This window comes from Ciconia boyciana, chromosome 2, assembly GCF_034638445.1.
Source record: "Ciconia boyciana chromosome 2, ASM3463844v1, whole genome shotgun sequence".
NCBI classification, from domain to species: Eukaryota; Metazoa; Chordata; class Aves; order Ciconiiformes; family Ciconiidae; genus Ciconia; species Ciconia boyciana.
Window position 1 is genome coordinate 140170437 of NC_132935.1, and position 22077 is coordinate 140192513.

Sequence of the window (22077 nt, forward strand, 5' to 3'; positions counted from 1 at the left end):
TTAAGTAGTTTTTTTAAGTTCTATTGGTCTCTTGAACCTAAAGAACCATCTCATCTCAACAGTCTTTTAAACCACCTGGTTTCCAGACAGGAACAAGTAACACACTTGCCCTTGAGACAGAAGGTGTGCCTAAATGCTGATATAGCTAGATGCTGACAGACGAGCTGAGCTCCTTTGCCAACCCTTCTACACTGGCAGAAGTCAAGGCAGCTCCAGCCTAGACAATGTAGCTCCATTACCGTGTCACTAGTGTCAAAGTAATCAGAGCTTTGCTCTCAGCAGGTCATCAGCTCAGGCACAGTTCAACACTGCTGCATTTTAGAAAGTACAGAAGTCCCATGTCCAGGCAGCCTGCCGAATCCAGGCAAAATGAACTGGAATCTGTCTGGACTCATCCATACAGACAAACCCAGACACACTGAAGATACAACTTTAAGTTAAATCAGTTGCAAAAGCCACAGGCCACCCAGGCAGAAAGGTTTAAGAAAATCCACAGCAGTATCACTACCATTCTCTTTCCTACAAGGTTGTACTAGGGCAAAGGTATAGAAGCAAAAAGTTAAAAATACAGTGATGGCCTTGCTCTTTGTTCAAAAGTACAAGAAACAACCCACCACTCCACACCTTGATTCTGACACACAGGGGTGGCAACAAGGCATTGTACTTTCAGATGCAAAAAGGCTGGCCCAGCCAAACCCCCTGCTGATATGCTCTTCTTCCTGCAAACTTTGGTGTTCATCTCCCCCTGGTGGACTATGTACAGAGAGGGGAACCTTTGCTCCACCTAGAACAGCTCCACCTAGAAAGTCCCCCTGTACAATCAACAGAACTCCATTCACCTTCCAGTTACTAGGAAATCCTCACCTCAGATGCACCAACAAGCAAAACCAGCAAGACCATCTAGAGTAAGTGGATTCTGAGACACCAGTGTGGCCAGCATGTGGCCAAATGGGCAGGTGTAGCTCTCTTGCTCTGGAAACCACTGTACTGAACACTTAGAAAAAACAATATTTTAATACCTATACACAGATTCCTCTGCACTTACCTGCTGGGACACTGGAAGACAGACATAGAGTTCAGTTTGTACTCGGACAGGATTGAATGGAACAACATATGAAAGAATATACGTAATTAGTATAGACTTACCATATGAAATCTGGATCAATAATACATGAGAATATACAGACCCAGAATTCCTAACAGCCTTTCCTACATTCTTTGAAAGACGCCAAAATACCATACTACTACCACTGTCCAAATGCTACGCAACACTTCACCAACTGAAGTGCATAATGACAGTGAAAGACAAGTGAATCAACCTTTCTTGGCTGATACTAGTATTAAGCTTTGGTCAGCAGAGCCAACAGAAGTTCTCTACGCCAGATCTACACTCAACTTCTAGACCTACTCAACACAATCCATCTCATGAATTGTTGCAGCTCCCTCACTTTCATATTGAGCATTTCTTTGTATTACTTTGCCTCCAAATTCTGTCCAAAGATTTCAGGAATTGGCAATTTTTTGGCATTTGCTCTGCCCTTACTCAGCTATTTCCAAAAATCTACTTTCAAAGTGTGGGTGGCACATTTCAAAGTCTCAGCTGCAGGTACATTTTAATTTACAGCAGAAATAGTTACAGGCTTCTATTCTGTATTTTCTAGGCCACCAAAATTTAGCAATGTTTACACACTAGAAGGACATATAGCAACGTAGACAATATAGATTGATGAACTCCTTCAATATCAAACCAGATTTACCAACTACACTGTTTCATTCTCACAAGTCACCGTAGTGAATAGATAAACTAAAAGATATGTCTCCTCTCCAGTCTGAGTTAGTACAAGCTAAAACTTGCCACTGTAAACTTTCAGGGTGACAACTGCTCTGTTGAGCACTTGGGAATTCTTAAGTACTTACATTTTACTAAAAATAAACTTGAAGGTACTATCTATAGGCAATATTAAACACTTTATCTCAATGTGTTAAGTACACAAAACTGTTTAACTTTCTAAAAACGTCATTTAATCATATCAACACTTTGCAATTCTTAGCGAAATTCTTAGCAACTTGGTCAACATGGAGGAAAGAGAAAAAAGAAGAGTCTGCATATAGAGCAGAAATACAGATGATCACTACTTTTTTTGGAGACAAAGATTTTTTTGCAGCCTTATAAAATGTTCTAACTTTACCTGAGTCAGCTGATAATCAGCCATCTTTCGTACTAGCACTGGAATAAGTTTTCCAACCTTCTTCAACCTGAATTCACTGTGGGACACAGCACATGTACTTAATTCAATGTGAAAAATCTGCTTTCACTCCACTTGTGAAAAAGTTCTAATTTAAAAAACACGTTTTCTTAAATGTATCAAGGTGCTGTAGTAAGCACCTTAGACATACGGTAAAACTACCTAAACTACAGTTGAAAACAACCTGGAATCTACCAGCTACCAACAAATTTGCAATGGCTATGCAGATGCATCTGCATACATACACACATTACATCAGTATTTTCTCCAACAATGTCAATCGATTTAGGGATCTACTTTCTTTGGATGATGCTTGGCTTTGATAGTTAGGTGGCTCTAAAGCTATCAAGCAATACCTCTGCAGACTTGACTCCTTTCTTCCACTACATATCACGCTTCATCCATCTATTCTCAAACACCTTCAGTCCAATTCCAGGTGGCAACTTGTGTTCTCAGGAACAAAGCAGTGGCATCCTGCTCCCAATTTATGGTACTTCTAAAAACCCATGCCTTTCCCCCCTCCCTTTTTTTTGTAATGTTTCTCTCATATACTTGCCTTTCCTCCCTTTTAAAGGACTCAATTTGAGATATCAAACCACCCAGGTATCTAGCTAGCATAGAGATTTGCAAAAGCAAGAAACTTTCTTTTATGGGAAGATGCATCTGTGAAACATCATTGGCTTATCATACTCTTAAGTCAGCTTCTGGCATATGGTTGCTCTCAGACAGGTTGCCTATAGTTGCTTCTACCCAAACGAGCGAGCTCACCAGCGACAGGCTTTGAACTCACCTAATAAGATGCTTTTAGGGACAGCAAAGTTCAGAGCTTTATTTCTGCAGAGAGTCACCCTGATCAATCTACGTTCCAGCACATTTACTTCATTGCATACTCCCTTGTTCCGTTGTTCTTGATGTCTTGCACACATTCTCATCTACTTTGAATTTGTGGATTGCAGCAAGTTTTGTAACAGAAAGGCACACCCCTTAATATCAGCTTTTATATGCCTAGATGGCTTGTCATCTTCCCCTCGTATGGGCACAAATGATGGAAAACTTACTTGCCATGTAGAACGGTGAGAATCAAGTCCCTGGGAACAATCAGTCCTAATGTTTTTCTCAACTGAAACATATCTTTTTGCAGCTCTCCTGAAAGTTGCTTTCTTAGTAAGGTAAGTCAAGTATAGACTTTCCTAGCTTTTTTTAAAAAAACAAACAACAAACAACCAAACAACAACAAACAAACAAACAAAACCCCAACAAAACCCAAACCCACAAAACTTAAATTTGCAGTAAAAACCATCAGAGTTTAGGCAATTATGTGAATAGAATTTTATTCTGCCTGACACAGATATTAGGAAATGGGAAGATAAGCACTCTGCATACCGACAGACTGTGCCGAGACATGCGCGCTCCAATACTTTTCCTTCAAGGAATTTCTCAACTGTCTCCCACCCTATGGTGTGAAAGCACTAATCAAATTATTCCAAAGGATAAAATAGTATCAATCAAAAAAACAAAGCAAAAGAATTAGTATCAATCCAGTGTCACAATACTTCAATTGTTTTTGTGGAACAAGCTAAGCTACAGCTACTTGAGTTTTTGCAAATGTAAAACTAATCTACCAAGTCTTGTATACATAAACGATACTGTTATACCAATAAAAGAATACATTGCTGAACCACCCAATTTTGAAAGCAAAAATAACAGCGACTTGGTATGAAAATCCCAGACTTTTCCCATTTTCAATAAAGTTTTATGTAATGGTTACAACAAAGGAAAAGATTTTAAAAAGGTTGAAAAATATTTCTAAAAGAAAAAGTTAGTTTAGAATAACACATACCCTTTCACAGGTAAGGGGTAAAAAAACCCCTAGTGTTTTTAACACTTCAAGCAGTACACAGCTAAAATGTCTTTAAAAAAAAAAAAAAAGTCTTTTGCAGTTCGATGGCCTGTGTGTTTTTCTTTGTTATTCATTAATAACTTTTGTGATCATTGGCCTGTGTCAATTAAGCTTCAACCAAGTCCCTAAAACAGAGCTGCTAAACCAGATCAGCGCAACCAAGGTTATATGGCTGCGAGCAGCCTCTCGAGTCAGTTGTCACCCACCAGCGGCCCAAAGCCAAGCGCTCCATTAGGCTTATCTGAGGGTGGCTACCATCCCATGTGCTGGCTATGTGACTTTGGACCAGCACACCAGCTAGTCTCGGAAGTGCCATTCCTTGCCAAGCCATTAAAGGAGAGATTTGTGGGGAGAAGGGATGGGGCTGAAGGAGGGTAAGGGAAGAGGGCTAAGGCAGTAAAAGGCACACACAGCTAAGAGCAGTAAAGCCATAGGAGAGCAAGCTGTATGGGGGTGTGCTCGTAATGGAATGATGAGTTCTTCTGAAAGGTGCTTTTCCTTTCAGGTGTGTTATGTAGTGCATATTATTGCAGCCTGCACTTACCTGACTCACAAAATGCATGATTTTCATACCTAGCTAGAAGCGGGCAAGTCACACTAGTTTAGCAGATGATGATACACTGAGACAGCATAACTATCCTATTGAAAATTTCAACTTTTTCACCTATAAATGAATATTAAGTTAGAAATACTGTAAAATTATTTTTATCTAATTAGCTTCCACTAGAAGAAAAAAAAAAAAGAGGCCTGAAATCTATACTTTTTAATGCAGAAATGTACTATTTAGTTCCCAAAATAACTTTTTATGTTTTTAGGACAAGAATATATTGCATTCTTGCTTTCATCACTATTATGTGCAATAATTAAATTCTTTACCTCCCTAAAAAACAATGAGCAAAACATGCCCAAAATTTTTTTATAAGAGGGGCTCTATTTTACTGTTATTTTTATCAAGTATGGGCACCACTCTATGTTGTAACTTTGGATTTTTAAAATAAAAATATAACACTCAACTTTTATTACATCATACAGATTTTTGAAGAGTTGGTAAGGCATATGACAAAAATAAATGTGGAGAGGAAATGAAGGTATTTTCTAGAACTATTTACAGTAATCCAGTCATGCTGAACTGATTGTATTTCCTCTTATATTGAAACACACAGACAGCTGCGTACAAAATAGATGTCATCAACTTTCAACTTATATCCAATGCAAAAAATAACAAGTAAACATACTTGTAAGTTGACTAACACTGCTTTCAGTTTACATAGGGAAAGAAAACTTTACTGTGGCCAAATATTGAAACCAACCATTTGTAGAGATAATCATATATCTCGTGAAATATATTCACATACAAGAACTCCTAAAGATTAGGCTCATTTTCTTAAGAACTAAATTTTCACATTGGTACAGTATTTTAATGAAGGCACTTATACACAAGTAAATTGTTGGCAACATGAAGTTGGCTGTTTTTTTTTTTAATTAAAAGAAGCTGTAAAGCGTAATTATAACCTGAAGTTTCCCCCAAGTGTCTGGAAACTGGCCAAGAGCTATTGGTTTCTGTAAGATACAAGTCTTATGAACAACAGAAGCTGCATTCTGAACAGGGATAGCTAATACTTTGCATCATGTCTTTGGTAAGTTATGCTTTTTCTATCTGTCTACTTCTTCACTTCAAAATTTGTTAGCTTTGGGGTCAAAAGGGCACTCTAATTTACATGGACAAACGAACCTACTGGACAGGCCACCTGAAATCAGTTAGTTCAAAGGTAAATTAAAGACATATTTGGTCCCTCTCACATTTCCCCTCATGTTCTAAGGCACTCACAGAGGATTTAGTTGCAGTGGTTCCATCATACACAATGTTTAATGTCCTGAAATTCCCCTTTGTCAAGAGGGCATGATCATGGAAGATACTAAAACACCTGAAATGAAGAAGAATACCAGGATACAAGAATTAAATGTTGTTACGAGACCGGACCAGATATTCAACCTTTTTCAGCCTTTTGCTACTTTGCCTACCTGTTATTTGGCTGTTTGAGGATCTCCACTGGAAGATGTCACAGGAACAAGGCAAGAACCCCATGGAGCTCTGCTTCACTTGATTAACTCCACATTTAGCTTTGAATCTTTTCAACTTTAATACTATAATTAATTTATCTCCAGTGCACACACTTATTTTAATTGAGGCTATTCCTTTAATTCACCATTCAGAAAATAATTCATTGGCAATAGAAAAGCATATATATGGCTTGCTAGAAATACTTTTTTCAGAAGCAGGTGGTGCATACGCAGCAGAGTTTTACCAGTGTTCCATAAGGATCAACTCCATAGTCTAGTATTTCCTCTACATTGTGTAAGCAGGGGAAAAAAGGCAACAATTGATCATCCCACGCTAAAATAGGGACAGAACTTAAGGGGGAAAAAAGGTAACCAGACACTCAGTTAACAATAAACTAAATATAACAAAGCCTCCCCCATCCACAATGCTGTTTATTCAAACTGTATTTATTTGATCTATCTACATCAAAGTTAACATCAAGATCTCAAACATCCAAACACTTCCACCATGACTATAGCATGGATTATGCTCACTGGCAAGAGAACCTCAACAGTTTTACCGACAAAAATAATTGTACATAAATCCACCTTGGGAAATTAGGAAGGCCATAGACATGACCCCAAACAAACACATCCCAAAGGTTTCAAAGGAATCTACAAACCGTTCCTGAGCTTCTTCACCATATCTCTTAGAAGAGTCCATCATGCCTTGCTTCAGGGTGTACAGTAATATGTACAAATAAGATGTTTCCATTTAACAATAAAAATTACTTTGTATTATTACCGAACTAGAACATCAGGAGCATAAGAATATAGAAAGCTCTTTCTTTGGAATCTTTTTGTCCATCAAGTGTACAAGCCGAGACTCTTCTATCTGTCTTTCGTTAATAAATACATCAGAAGCTAGGAATGTCTAAAAGTAGACAGGATTTTAACAACTGGCAATAGTAAATGCACTTCAGGATATTTCTGCCTCTGCTTGACCAGCATTTCAGCATGTTTCTAAAGCAGTGAGGGTCACATTACTTATCCTGATTACCTGCACATTGTACTTCACAACTAGGTTTCATACACATCATTCAATTTATAATTCAGAGTATGAGTTCCCAGTTAGAAGTGGTGTTGTTTTGGAGGGAAGAAAGAAGGACAAGGACCATGTTACATTATGTTCTGACCTTCAGATGATTTCTGGAGGCAGTTTATATGGCATTGATCTATTTAGTTATCTTAAAGAATACAGTCAAAATCCTGACCTCTCAAAAAGTGTCTGCTTTTTTCATTTCAACACCAATTCTGTCCTTTTGGGCAGTTTGACAGTAATAAAAAGCATCCCAGACATACTCGCAGAGTAAAACTAAAAGCAAAAGTCAAACAACATCCCCATAGTATACCAGCTACGATCTTCTGCTTGCAGCATGTCAGCATAGCACATGGTTCAATCCTCTCAAAAAGGGCAGAATATACTGGACTCCTGAAACACTACATCAATATACTGGTCCTTAACCCTCCAGGTATCACATCGAGGCACTTATGCTACTTTAAGTCACACAGACAGACAACAAAATTATTGGTTGCTCTCTAGTTGGCAAAGGTAACGGAGGGTACACATAAGGAAAGTCATCAGTAGTAGAATGGTAAGAGAAGTTTTAAAGCAAGAGCCTCTGAGAGTATTTTCATTTGCACCCCATGTTAAGCCTGATCTCCAGAGTCAAGATCAAAAGTGCCTAGACATGTTCTCACCAGAAATGTCTTAACTTCATAATTCATTCTCTGCACAAGAGGTTCATTGACTTTAGGTACAGAATGTAAGCAAACAGATGGCTTATGCTGCCAGGAATGTGCTGAAGACTTAAAGAAATACAAACCCAGAGGATTCAGAAGTTTCACTGGACCCAAGGGAGATGGCAGAAAAAAGAGAGAAGGGAAGTAGTAGACAAGACCACTTACACATATCACACCTTCTGAAATAAGAACACAAAAGAGCAACACAGACATCCTTAGCTTTCCATCTGATTTATCAAATAGAGGTTATAAAAGAAAGCACTTTTTGCTCAAGAGTAGCTGTTAAGAAGGTCAGCGTGTAAGACGTGCAGCTGAAAGATACCTGCTGACATTAGGCAGGTATGAGCCTGTATTGCTTAACCAGTAAAAGATATCACAAGAACATTGGGGGGGGAGGAGGGTCTTTAAGAAAGAAAAAATGCTTTACCTTTTTGTTTTAAAACAGAAGACTGCAAAAACCCCCAAACACTGCAAGATAAATTAGCTCAGGGTATAACGACAGAGAGCAGACCAATACTATTGCGCTATGGCCTTAATCAACTTTAAACCGACTTCCACAACAGTACTGTGTGCTTCAGGTTTAAAAAAGCAATATGCAGGTGAATAAAATTTATAAAACATTTTATAATCTGAAGTTCTCAATAATTTATCATAATCAAACCTGGAATCAGAATGTGCCAGATAGCTTTTACTATTATTTTACATAGAAAAAGATCCGATTTCTTTTACAGCCAGCATTGTCAGCCCTAGCCCCCAGGGGGGCTGGGGGCCCGTGCCTGCCGGATTGCTAAGCCAGCAGAAGGAGCACGCACAAACAAAACGCACCCTCTTCCGCCGAACAGCTGTGCCCGCGACACACCTCCCCGCAACCAAGTAGAGCTTTTTTTAATCAACTTTTGACGGATAATGAATGCATTCGCGGCTGTGACAAGTTGCGTATCACCCAAAAGTATGATCCTCAATTATTTTTCTTAGACTTGCCCCCCTTCTTTCTTCTAATAGTTTCTTAATACTCCTAAAGAGGTAATTTAGTCTAATAGCAAAGACTCACAACTATAGAATTTGACTGCTGTTTAATGCTATTTAAAATGGAAAGCATATTGTAACAAACCACGACTCATTATCTTCACACAGTACACATATTTTGCTATCAACAAGATTAGAATGGGTATGATGCCTGGAAAGGCATAGTCGAAACAATAATCTAAAAAAGAAGCTGTCTCAGAAGCCACAAAATGCATTAGGGATCTAAATTCATTAGCTGTCGCTTCTGCACATGAACACAAGCGTCCTGGATCTGATCAGGAGGCAGCTTAACGCCTGCCCCCCCTCGGCTCCCCCTCAGCATGCTCCAGGCATAACAGGCACCTTTTCCCTGGAAATGGAAACAGGGGAAGCCAGAGCAGATCCTGCTTTTCCCCTCACCTTCTAACTGGCCCACTCAAGAAGCAATGGACCTGAGATCTGAGCCCTGTAGTCTGAAGGTATTCAAGGTCCTGCCTCCCAAAGGGAACCCTCCCAGTCAGTTACACTTCCATTTGCTCCATCCCCCTCTTTTTGAAGCTGAACCTGGTTCACCCAAGAAGGAACGGTTGCTGGGGTCAGAGGTAAAACAAATCAGAAAGAGTCTGAGCCTGATGCCTAAGAGTTGGCAACACACTCTTGTCTCTTCATGCTGTTTTTTTGGTTGTGGGTTTTTTTGTTTGGTTGGTTTTTTTAACCTTTAGTCACTTCAGTTTAAGAAAAAAAAGCACAAACCTGGAACACACACAGGCTAAGGAGCAGAGACCAGTATTCCAGTGTCCTTACTCCCAGATCACTGCAGTTCAATAATTAATGCAGTATCAGAGAAGCTCCTACACCTTGCATTATTGAGGTAGAACCACTGTGCAGCCAATATAACCCGTGGAGGTCCTCCCAAATGGACTATTTTAGACTTCGATGCTACAAGATGTGCATCTAACTGCGCTAAGCCCATGCAGAACTAGATTTGAGGTCTCCCACTTCTCGGATGAATGCTTGAATAAGCACAAGTACACACCAAACATATTTCAAGAAGAACATGCTGTAACTTCAGCTTTTGGTTTTGAATCAAGTGGACAGACGTGCTTGATGTACGATGCCTTGATTCAGACACTCCAGCTCCAGAGCATACCAAGAATTCAAGCTTACTGCCGGTCTCTGCTTTTGCCAGTGGGTCATTTTAGGCAAATATGCTCAAAACACGTTTTGTAAACTGAATTTCAGACATGCTTAATTCTATTTCTTCGTTCACTCTTTCCTATTTTTTTTAAATATGATGCACAAGTTGGAAACTACCTCTGGTTCACTCAGTGATAAAGTAGGAGTAAATTTTCATAAGAGTTGGTATATCCAGCTGAAGTTTATATTCAACTGGAGTCAGTACGTTAAATTTTGTTTAAATCTAAGGAAAGCTCTTTGTGCATCTCTTTATAACAGTGTTGACATAACTTGTGGGTTAGTAAAAGAAAACAGTTCTAGCAAAAAAACCCCTCCCCCTTAATTCTCTCTCCTAATGAAGGGTGCATTGGTATGTCTATTTAATATTCATGTTTTAAAGATAATATTGGCTGCTTTCTGCTATAATAGCTTTGCTAATGCTTTTGTAAATCAAATCTTCCTTAGTCACAGCCTTCCCCTTCTGCAAGGCCTAAGGATGAAATCATTCAGAAGAAATTACATAGGCAAGTTCCCATTGAAAAAATAAAATGGCAAAGAAATAGCCATAAAGTCCCATTGCCTCCCTCTTAAAAAACTGAAGTTTTATACAAACTGAAAGATGGATAAAAATTAATCTTGTGAGTTTTAAGTTGTTCCTCTCCCTTATTCACCCTGGAATAGGAAAACTATGAGCTTAAACTCCTGAACAACTGCAGTATATTGCTGGTCTAGACAGGTCTCAGCAGAAAGAGGTTTAGAATGATGCGGTCTAACAGCAATTTTTTTTTTTTATTTTTTTTTTTCCCCCAGAAAAGGTCTGGGACTTTGGATCATTTTAAGGAAGCTTGTTCATTTTAACTGAAAAAAATGAGTATATTGTACATGTTTAATGGCAGTCACATGCTCAAAGACCTCATCATTAATCTGGGGGTAACTGAAAGAGATTAAAAAAAAAAAAAACCACAAAAAAACACCAAAACAAATGAACCTCACCATTGACAACTTAATACTTGCCAATTGTGACAGCTCTCTCTACAGTTTGTACTCGCATTCTTATAGACAAAATATAAAGTCCATATTCACCTAATCCATATTCCCCTAAATTCACCTAGACACCCTGACAAAAACAAGAAGGAAATGAAGAGACTGTATACATCTGCTGAGTCTATTTGAAGTCCCACATTTATCTCAGCTGCTGGGAGGGGGAAAGTAAGAGAAACACTTGCACTGTATCAATATTCCTGAGTTAAACTCACTTAAGCTTTTGAATGATTTTCTGTCCATTATCATTTTTGCCCCACACACAGTTTTTGTAGCAAATAACCATAGGTAAATTGAGGAAACAATATACAGAATTAAGACAGTGATTATATCCTGTGATGTACATGGTTAACTGTAATAACAACAAAGTGTGCGCTAATTGTTAAAGAAACAAACTGCACAAATGAAGCAGCCCACTACTTCTAGGAGGTCTTTGCATTCCTTTCTATTTTTCACTGTCATGTAGAAGGACATCCCCATAACAATGGAAATAGCACTAGAATAATTTACTAAAAGATATAAAAAGCACGAAGTGAAGTGATCGTGGTCACAAAAAATTATTACTGTATAATTTCCCCAGCAAGCCGTGGTCAATGCTGTGAGCAAATGCTTATTTTTGACTGAAGGAAGAGAGAATAATTTCAGAACTGACTCCATGCAGCCCTCATCTGTGGAGGAAAACCAGCATGAAAAAGCTCAACATCATTCAGCTATGTGAGCAGAGATCAGAAAGCACGTTACATTTTTGGCAACCACCAAAGATGTGTTATGGGAGAAGTAGATGAAATAGCACTGAAGTACAAAACAATTGACTGGATAAATCACCTATATCCTTTAACTTATTTGGCCCTTACTGAAAGGTACTTAACCTAGTATATCAAGAAAGAGCAGCTAAAGAAAAAACACCTTTATGCACAAGGTGACAAGCCATCGTTCATTTTATAAAGAAAAGCCTTACACTTGTTACTATTTCATATTGAGGCCTATGACACGACTGACTTGAAAAACTTGTGAAACACAGAACATAACCTTCTTGTTTCTTTATACTACCTAATTAAAAATAAACAAGGCAATGTATCTTTGGCAAAGTAATTTTTCTTCTTCCACTGAAAAAATGTACAAAACCACTTATTTGCCAGAGATAGGGAGGGGTGTGTGTAAAATCAGCTCAACATAACATTTCCTTCAGAGAAAATTAACATTGATTAACATCTGTAGAAGTCTGAATGACTCTATCCAGACAGGCAGTGATTGCATGGGCTAATGACTAGGGGTCTCTTTGCAAAGAATGATCTTCTAACTATGCTGTAAATTGCTGAAAGAGGGACTTCAACCTGAATTTATCACTTGCCAGAATAGCAGCTTGCACTCCTGCAACACATTTTCCACCTCTTGTTTTTCAGTTAGCCCCAGCTGTAAGTTCACCTTCTATAGGAAAATCAGACTTGGGCTAAAAATATATTATCATATCTTGAACAATTTTCTTTGCATCATAAAGCAAAGAAGCTTTTAATTCTAAAAGAGATTTAATGACCAGCATATTCTGGGAAACAAAGTTTACAACCAGCATTTGAAAATCCCTACTTTTGCACTACATTTTGCTATTTTTACTCTGTTTTACAATAAGCAGTCAGTATTTTCCTTTCTTATATTCCAACTGAAAATTACTTTAAGAGTGCTATATGGACCAATAGACTAAGGCCCTACTACTAGAGAGTAAACTACTACGTATGGGAGTAAAATTGTCAGAATCCAGGTGTCAAAAGCGATTACCCTACTATAAGCAAAGGTTAAGAATACGATGTCGATTATGTAAATACATAATTGCAGAACAGTCATGTCCAAGAAATGCCTTCATCTTTTCTGAGGATAAATTTCTAGCAAAAAAGGATTTTCTTACATCAGCATATTCTACTTCCATCACTATTTGCAAGAGTTAAAATCAGTAGGACCAAACCTCTCAGGAGTGGTTTGGAGACCTGGACATGTAGAAAGTGACTATTATACATCAAGTCAGAAGGCAGTTAATACGAAAAACAGGAATGCAACTCCAACCAATATTTTCTTAGAGGGCTGGCAGCAAACTGTCAGATGTATGTGTGACCTCAAAACAACCTTTTGCCAGATGCCTCTTTAACCTCTTACAATTACATCAACTTTTAAAATGACTGGTACATTTTACCATTTTCCTCCTTTGGTTATGCAAATTAAGATGATGTGCTTAAAACACAAATTGAAAATGTTTGGTTCTGTGCATTTTTGTCTGCCCTAAAGCCCCAAAATAAAGCTCTCTAATATAGCAGCACATACTTTTTTTTTCTCCCCAGAATAAAAACTGCCGTAGAAGTTAAATAAGAAGACTTCATCTTCTCTTTTCTACTCCCTTGAGTCAGTGTTCAAAATGAGGTAACTTTTTGAGATAGCTGTGAGTTAAGGGGCCAAGACAATATTCAGCCAAAGCAATCAATAAATCACTTTTAATAATATTTACCATTTTTAAGTAAATAACTTTTTTTTCATAGAAAGTATGTTATATATCTTATGTTGCGATCAACAGAAGCCAACACAATGATTCATATTATTCAGATTCAAAAATGGCCTATATGCTAACATTTAAAGAAGGGCATTTCTGCAAATTTAAAAATAATCAAATTTATAGCATGCAAGCATCATGAACGCGTTTCAGGGGCTCAAGCCTTAGAAAGCAAAAAAAAAAAAAAAGAGAAATGTTACGGAATGAAAAGTAAGTAGGTCATGTATACTAAAGTGCTAAAAATACTAACATCTGATTTGTGGCTGAGAGAACTATTTTTAAAATCTAGAGGTGTACAAGTAAATGAAGAACTGCATGTTTCTTTGTCAACAAAAAAATGCTTTGATGAGGCACTAAAAAGAACGATTCCCTGTGCTGTACAGAATCCAAGAAAAAAAAAATTTCCTTTAAGAAATATACCTCCTTATACAGCAAAACAATGAATTTCAGTTGTTCTGTAACCCAGTTCCTTTAATCTGCATAAGAGATGCTGACTGAGTTCACTCAACCAAATCACTACTGGCTTTCAGAATACAATCAACACATGCTTTTCAACAGTATTAATATAGCATGAAGCTTGTGCTCCTAATTATTCATGTTTTTGCATTCTGTTTTTTCCCCCTGCTGTAAAATATGCAAATTTACTTCTTTGTGTTATTTAGGTCCCACATGGGCCTCAACAGATCTGTTTGGAAGGAATTACAAGCCAACATCTAGATACATGCTGTCAACATTTCAAGCTTCATTATTTTTATTAGGTTGGAATGCCATTATAGATTTGATATTAGGCTTTAAAAAGCTTTTTATAAATCTGTTGAAAACCTACAGTCTAATAAAATGGTGTACTGATAATTACTACTACTCCACTTTGTGTGTGTGTGCATGAAAGGGAGAGAGAAAAGCCCTACAACTCTTGAATACAAGAGAAATCCCCATCTAGCGGTACTATTGAAAAACGCAGTTTGTTTTTGTGCAAAATTAGTACCCAAGAGGATTAGTTTGACTTCATTACTGAATGAAGGGTAGCCATTACCTCCTTATGCAACTAAGGACTGGTAACAGGAGAGGACTGTTTCTTCTGAATTCCTCCTCCTCCCTTTTTAGTCGACTCTGACTGTAAAATTCAATGCCCAAATGAGCTACTAACGATTTTTAAGTATAAAACCCATAAAGCAGCACTTCAAAAAACAGGTCACTTAATACAGTAACTTCTTGGTGTGCATCGAAAGTGTTCACTTACAGTGGCACAGGCTGACATGTATAAAGTATTCTTTAGATAAAAATATTTAAAGATTTCCCCAAATCTCAGATTATTATAAAGTTAGTATTAAATATTTTTAAACTTAAACAACATAATGAAATAGTAGCTTGGTTATTCGAAAACTGCAAGGTTGGAAATAACTACACAAGCACTTCCTGTTATATAAAAAATACATAATATAAGCCCATTGATGCAGAAAGTGAAAGGACATTGAGACACTGCTTTTTTCCAACTGGCACAAAGCCTTGTGCATTTCTTTAATGTAATAGTATATTTTAAAACACTGCAGCAGCCCAGCCTTCCTTACTAGCACCACTAAAAGCTCCTTAAATATTAATGAAAAAACAATGTAGAGATTCACAGGAATCTACTACACATTACTACTGACTACTAGAAAACAAACAGCAGCAGCAACGCTAAGATTTTACAAACGTCTTGATGCACTTAATCTTTGAGGTGTGTCCACAGAAGGGAGAAACCAAAAAACTATTTGAATTGCAGTAATAAACTAGATGGGGGTAGTCCTTTGACTGGGGAGAATCAGTATATTAAATTTCCCTTTCATAACAGACTCACTCCTCAAGATTTTAAAATTGCACATTTCTCTCAGAAGCAAACATTTAAGGAGTTCTTCAAAATATATGTAAAGATCTGTATTACTAAGATCAATATGGAAACAATAAATATGCAATTTAGCCAATTCTTCCTTCCACAATAAAAAGTACCCCAAAAACTACCTGCATGCAGAATAGATTCATGGCAAAACAGAAATGGGGAGTTGAAGGGAAACAAGTATATGTAAAATTGGTCTTCAGAAAAAGTCAAGATTTCCAGAACTAAAGACTGACTTGTGTTGATCATTTTACTTTTTTACATCTTCAGTACAGAAGACATCCTGATTTGTTAAGGATGTTCTTTTGCAATATAACTGCACTTAACAAAGGGAAACATTGAGTTGGCTGTAAATCATACTTTTCATAGTCTCACAGCTGCATGAGGATGCTCCTGTCTACAGATGAGGATGATCCCGTACGATGGAATTATAATACTGAATTAACTCAGTGATATATATATATGGAATACATCACAGGAAGGTTCAAGTACCTCATTTAAGATAAAGACAAAGTTCAAATGCCTTACGGAGATTAGCTTAAAATAGTAAGTCATACCTGACTACCAAAATTTTTGAGATAAGAATATCTGCTATGATCCATCATAATTTATCAAACTCATTGTGTACTCTTTTTGCATCCCATTAAGTTCCTGACTTTGTCACAGCATGTAGTAGTGATGAATTCTACAACACTTTGCTTCTTGCAAAAAAATTCCTGAACTTTCCACCTTTCATCTAATACCAGTTCTCTTCTACTTTCTTAATAAGAAATAAATATTTGCCTTATAATGTATGTCATCTCACAGGATGAAAAACAGTAGTTCCCACCTCCTTTTCTGTGAGGTTTTAGATGTTGGTGCAAGCCTGACCACATTTGTTCTGTAGAGCTCCTTCTCTTCAGACATCAGCATTGAAACAGAAAGTACACGTTGGTTAATTCAACAGATCCAAGACTCACTTAAATACCACACGTCCTTATTGGAAGAGATTTCAAAACAATTTCTTATGTCTATGACTATTTATGTTCTCTTGAGAGGAAACATAACAGGCAAAAATCATGCTTGCTCCAATAGTGAGAAGCATAACAAATAGGTGTTAATCCAAAATTTGCTTACTAGTTCTAGATGGCCTCCAAGGATCTAGGAAAGCACAGTAGGGAAAAGGCAGGTTTACAGAGCAGGAGTATATCTGCATTATAAAATTCCTGCCAACCCTTATCACTGTGGCCACAGCCTCCCTGCGTCTGTGACAGTCACTCCACTCTAAGGAGAATCCCATGCCTGTCCATTTTTCTTTGGGTACTTACTCTTGAAACTTTGAAAAACTCTACAGCAGAATTGCTGAATCTCAGAAAACAACCTTCAGGTGACAGTTAAGTGCTCCCTATGAGTCAATAACAATACCCAGTACCACCTGTTAGAGATCTGCACCTGAGGCTGAAAGCAGAGCTCTGAAATAATAGCCATTGGTCAATATTGAAAATCCATGTTAATTTACATCTAAAAAAATGAAACAGGAAGCTGTCCTAAAGTCAAGGAAGAATCAGAAGTTAAATACATTTACAAATCAGGTTTATCAGCACCAGCAACTGAGCTGCTTCTCCAAGCCATTTACTCCATTCCAATTTAAGACATAAAAAGATCCCTGAGAGAAAACAAAACAAAAACCAACAACTCTTAAATCCATTAAACAGATTGGTCTTTAAAACACAAGTTAAAAGTAAACAAAGCAGACTTGAACTCAGGCATAGTCAAAAGCTCCTCAGAGAACCGTGCTGCCTCCAGACGCTAGTGAGAGACAACACAAGCATCCTGGCTGTTCCGCCCCGAGTGCACCACTGGGCTCAGCAGCCCGGTCCCCCACGCTGGGGGTTTGGCTGTCCATGCCCACGGCCAGCACTGACACAGTGCAGCCTGAGCACATCCATTCAGGGTCCAGGCAAAGAGCTGTGGGAGAAGCCTCATCTCAGGTTCTTGGTCCTTGCCCAAGCCACCCTGCAGGAATGCCTGTGCCTGCCCATGCACCTTGATGACCCCAACCTCTGACCTGACTTCCCAGCCTGACCTGAGATCTGCCTCATCTCTGCGGACTTCTCCAGCAATCGCTGGACTCTCGGCTGACCCTGATCACCATCACCAGACCTGCTCTGTTGTCCTTGCTCGGGTAGCGTGGAACCGCACCCCTCGTTGGTGAGGTCTCTGCCCAAGCCCTTGCCCTCTTGGCACCCTCGCTCAGCTGCAGGCTCACCTCCCTGGTTGGAGCCACCAGCACTTGCTGCTCCCTCACACTGGCTTACTTCAAATTGTGGCTGCAGTTTTCACCAAATTTCACCAAACTAAGCAAGAGTCCGATTCTGAGACAGAACATATAATTCACCATCTGACTAGAAATACACAGATGCTTCTTGGCTTCTAATATAGAAAGACTTTGGGGATAACACTAAAGGGAAGGAATCTGAAAAAAACAGTCCTCTAACAACTGCAGTAAGATATGCTCTTCCCACAACTCTAATCATAAAGCTAGAAGCCTCAACTTTGAGCTTTCTTGTTTTGTAAGAACATAACTTCTCCTTGCTCACAATAGGAGAGGAAAAACAAGAAACTACATTTTCAATGGTCTTGTGTAAGAGTTCATACCTATGTAAATAATACTTCAGCTATTTAGTCCAAATGATGAAACTAGGAACATGAACTCCGTTAAGAAAAGTAAGAATTCTGAACAATTTTTGTCATGGCTTCTCTTAACATTTAATTTGGTCTAAGCATCTCAAAGAAATGCTTACATTTCAAAGATGGTAAGAATCACTTTATACAGAAGCACCACTTACCCACAATAACAAATCCATCTGCTTCTCTCTCTGGCACTGTAACTTTCTTTGAATCTTGACTTTTTCGGAAGAAGCTGAACATAGCCTCTTTTTTTTTATTTCTAAGCCGTTATCTAAAATGAAGACAAAACATATTAAATAAATATAACAGAATTTACCATAACAAGTTCATACCATGCCAAAGGCCATATACATGATATTACAGCTTAATCTTTATTACCAGATTTGAAATATCAGGCATTTGTATGTCAGACGGATTACCTTGTTGATGTAGCAATTGACTTCAATAGGCAAAAAGAGAGAAGTATAAAAGGTGTTTCTATAAAGTTATGAATGGAGTGGAACCATTAAAAAAAAAAACTTCAGTCTTTCTAAAGGAACATGGAAGAAGGAAACTCCCTTCAGCATTTATCCAGCACGTTTCCATATTTTTCTGCTACTTCTAATTGTTGTTACACAAACTTTCTCATCAGAGTTAGTTCTAAAGCATCTAAACTTTGGAGCCTAAAACATGATCCTATAGAAAATGCAGCTTTATAATGCAGGAGTACTTGAATGAAGCAAATTGCACTAGAGAATTTCAGTCTTAAGTGTCTGTACATCGATTAAAAAGACCAAGCCACCCATCCTTATAATATTAGCATACTATCTATTTTCATTTTTCCAGTTTGCAATCTTAGAGACAGCTTAACACTTGGGTGTATTTGATTAACAGTTACTGATTCCCTTAAAAGAAACTGCAATAAAATCATCTGTTGCAAATTTTTTATAACAACAGTTCATTAAAAGAATCTTCCAAAGCTGCTAAGAACTCTGAGTTCACAACAGCTACAACAAAACAAGGAAACCAGTGGGATAACAACATTAACTGCAAAAGATTGTGCTCAGTATCTCTTCTCTCTCAAGACTGGAAGATTACATAGAAGCAATCCTGAATAGCTTAAAAAGGACAAATTCATACTAAAAATCCCACAAGCATTAGCCAAAAGATAGGCAGTTGGGCCAGCTTTTACAAAATTAAGTCCTATGAACCACCCCATAAACACAGATACATCATGAAACATTCTTCTAAGCAAATTCTCTAATTATTATTAACTTTAAGATGTAGCCTCAAGGAAGTTTCTCTTCTTCCAAGAAAAGTAATAAGAAAAGCTTCATAAGGAGGCGTCACTCTTGTGAAGAACAACCACCAGAACTATAGAAAGCACGTATTCACAGGTTCAGCTTATTGAGAGGACTACCAACGTACCACCACCAACTTTCTATTTTCTACCTAACTGGCACCACTGAATGCAGCAACTGAGAGCCTCCCCAGCCTCCTCCCGCTCCATCCGTAGCACTGGGACAATGAGAAAAGGAAAGAGGCACTGCAGCAGCAGTCACCCCTTGAAGGTGCACTTGCCTTCAGCCCCCGAGGGCTGAACTCGGGTCACTGGACAACGCCAACCTATGGAGCAGGCTGTGGTCTGGCTGAAACATGCTGTGTGCCAAACGCAGAGAGGAAGGTTTAAAGAAAAGTACGTGAAGCTCTTCTATACTAAAATACCAATATGAAACTGGGAAAAGTGCATTAATGTAATTTCAAGTTTGAAGTAGAGTTTGAGGAGCAGAAGCCTGATTTACTTTGCACACACCAACACTTAAAGGAGAAGGGACTGACAAACCGATAGCAACATCTAATATATACCTCCAACAGAGGAAAGGAGTCCAGTCTAAAGAAAAGAGGTGTACAGTGCCGAGTTTCGATAACATTATTTCACGCTAACTTTAACAAAGAAGAATCTTTAGAAGGTGGGAAACAGAAAAGAGTGCTACCATGTAGTGTTTGGATTTAAAAAAAAAAAAGGAAAGAAAAATAAAAAGCCTGGCTTAAGTATTTGCCGGAATTCCTTACTTCCCACCCAAATATTCATGGTACCACAAGCAAGACTTTTTTTGCCCTAGCCAGTGACCTGTAGCAATTAACTGCACAATCAGCACTGACTATTCACCAGATATAAACTGCCTCACACTCTGCTGTTACAAGCAATAGCAGACACTTCCATACTCCAGATCACAGAAAGTCCTATGTGAAGTGTAAGCACTGGCTTTCAGGAACAGTATATAAATAGAACATGGCAAAAGCAGCAAGGATTCGAACTGTGGCCTGATACCTGAGACTTAAAGACTGAATACCCCTCAGGCTGGCCAGCTACTGCTTGCTCATGCTGATGCAGTGCAATTTCTAGCAACCAAATAAACTACACTGATGTACACAAGAACAGAACAAACCATCCAATCCCAGGTGCGCAGTAATTAAAAAAAAATTACTTATCTGCACTTTATTCGGGTTTGCTTGTTTTCCTACTGTACCACGTGAAATACTGATATTTCCAGTTCTGTGGAGATTACACAGTAGCACAGTAGAAACTCCTAATTATCTCATTTATTCCTTACCTTCCCCCACACCCAGGCTCAACACATGGCGCCAGCAGCATATTCCTTTTTCAGCCCTCAGGGAATAAGTCTTCTCCTGCTACCAATTAGAGTTGTCAGTCCCATAGCTCAAGTGGTAAAAACCTGTGCTGTAATGCTCAAGAGTCAGGTTTCTGCTCCGATGATGTATGAAGGAGAGGCAGTTGTGGAACAGTTTAAAATGCAATTTTACCTTCATCCTAAGTGTGCAACAACAAGAAGCAAAATCAACTTGATGTGTAAAATCTTACAGATAGCTTTGGTAAAGGCTCAGATTCCAGTCAGCCACTTCAGGTGCCAGAGCTGTCGTTGCTCCAATCACATTTTTTTCTCTTTGAGATCTGCATTATTGTACAGTTTTCAGCTCTATCACAGTTTTTCCCTTCCCTTCGTTCTTGCACAAAGAAAAGCATCTTAATCAGTATATGCGTGGCACAAAAGAGTTGTATAGGAAACCATGCATTTGTTGTCTTTTAAATCCTGCCTATTTAACATACCTAAACTTCACTGCTTAAAGGACAACAGACATTTCAATTCAGAGTAAATTAACAATCCATACAATTTGATCTAGCCAAATTAATGTTACAAGCACTTTCACATACTAGATTTTTTCCTTTCGTTGACAGAAGGCAGCCTGAGTATCCCAATTTTTTCTAAAACCCACAAAATTAATCTTATCTACATACATGAGGATTGATCGTTACTTTGTAGTTCTTAGTTTCTGAAGTAGCTTTCACTTAATTCCACTGCCAGCAGTATTTCTCAAACAGAAAGCAAAACAAAAAAACCCCACACATCCTTTTGCTTGAAGCAGAAAAACAAAAAAGCTAACAAAAGTACTCCCTAAGCTCAGGCCTCAAGTTCTTACACTATTAAAACCACTGGTCCAGCAGTAAGAAAATAGCATATGTTGTATTTTGTGATTGTGAATGTTGGGGAGGTGGTAAGGAATCCACATATTAAAAAGACTAATGTGCTTAGTGAGGCTGTTTCCTTCTCTGGATGTTCACCACTTAGAAACAACACTTGTGCTTGTAGATCTCACGTCTGCGTAATTGATGTAGAGGAAGGAGCTCGCCAACTACTACTTGCAGTATTTCAGTACCTTTGCTGAACACAATATTAAGTTTAAACTAAATAACAAAGAATGACTAACGAAACAGAAGGGGGGCACAAAA

The 22077-nt window shown here is 38.2% G+C and overlaps 1 protein-coding gene across 4 annotated transcripts in view; it reads right to left on the minus strand.

Moving 5' to 3' along the window:
• Positions 1–22077, minus strand: part of UMAD1 (UBAP1-MVB12-associated (UMA) domain containing 1) — a 78980-nt gene that overhangs the window by 52650 nt on the left and 4253 nt on the right. For 3 of the 4 annotated variants that reach the window (XM_072854224.1, XM_072854222.1, XM_072854221.1), the window contains one exon: positions 18446–18558. Coding sequence is in view for 3 of the 4 variants with exons in the window: in XM_072854222.1 (XP_072710323.1) it covers positions 18446–18527 (82 nt within the window). In the remaining variant the exon portion in view is untranslated. Of the gene's footprint in view, positions 1–18445; positions 18559–20881; positions 21021–22077 lie in introns of those variants that run through there. The other variant, XM_072854223.1, reaches the window with a different exon arrangement.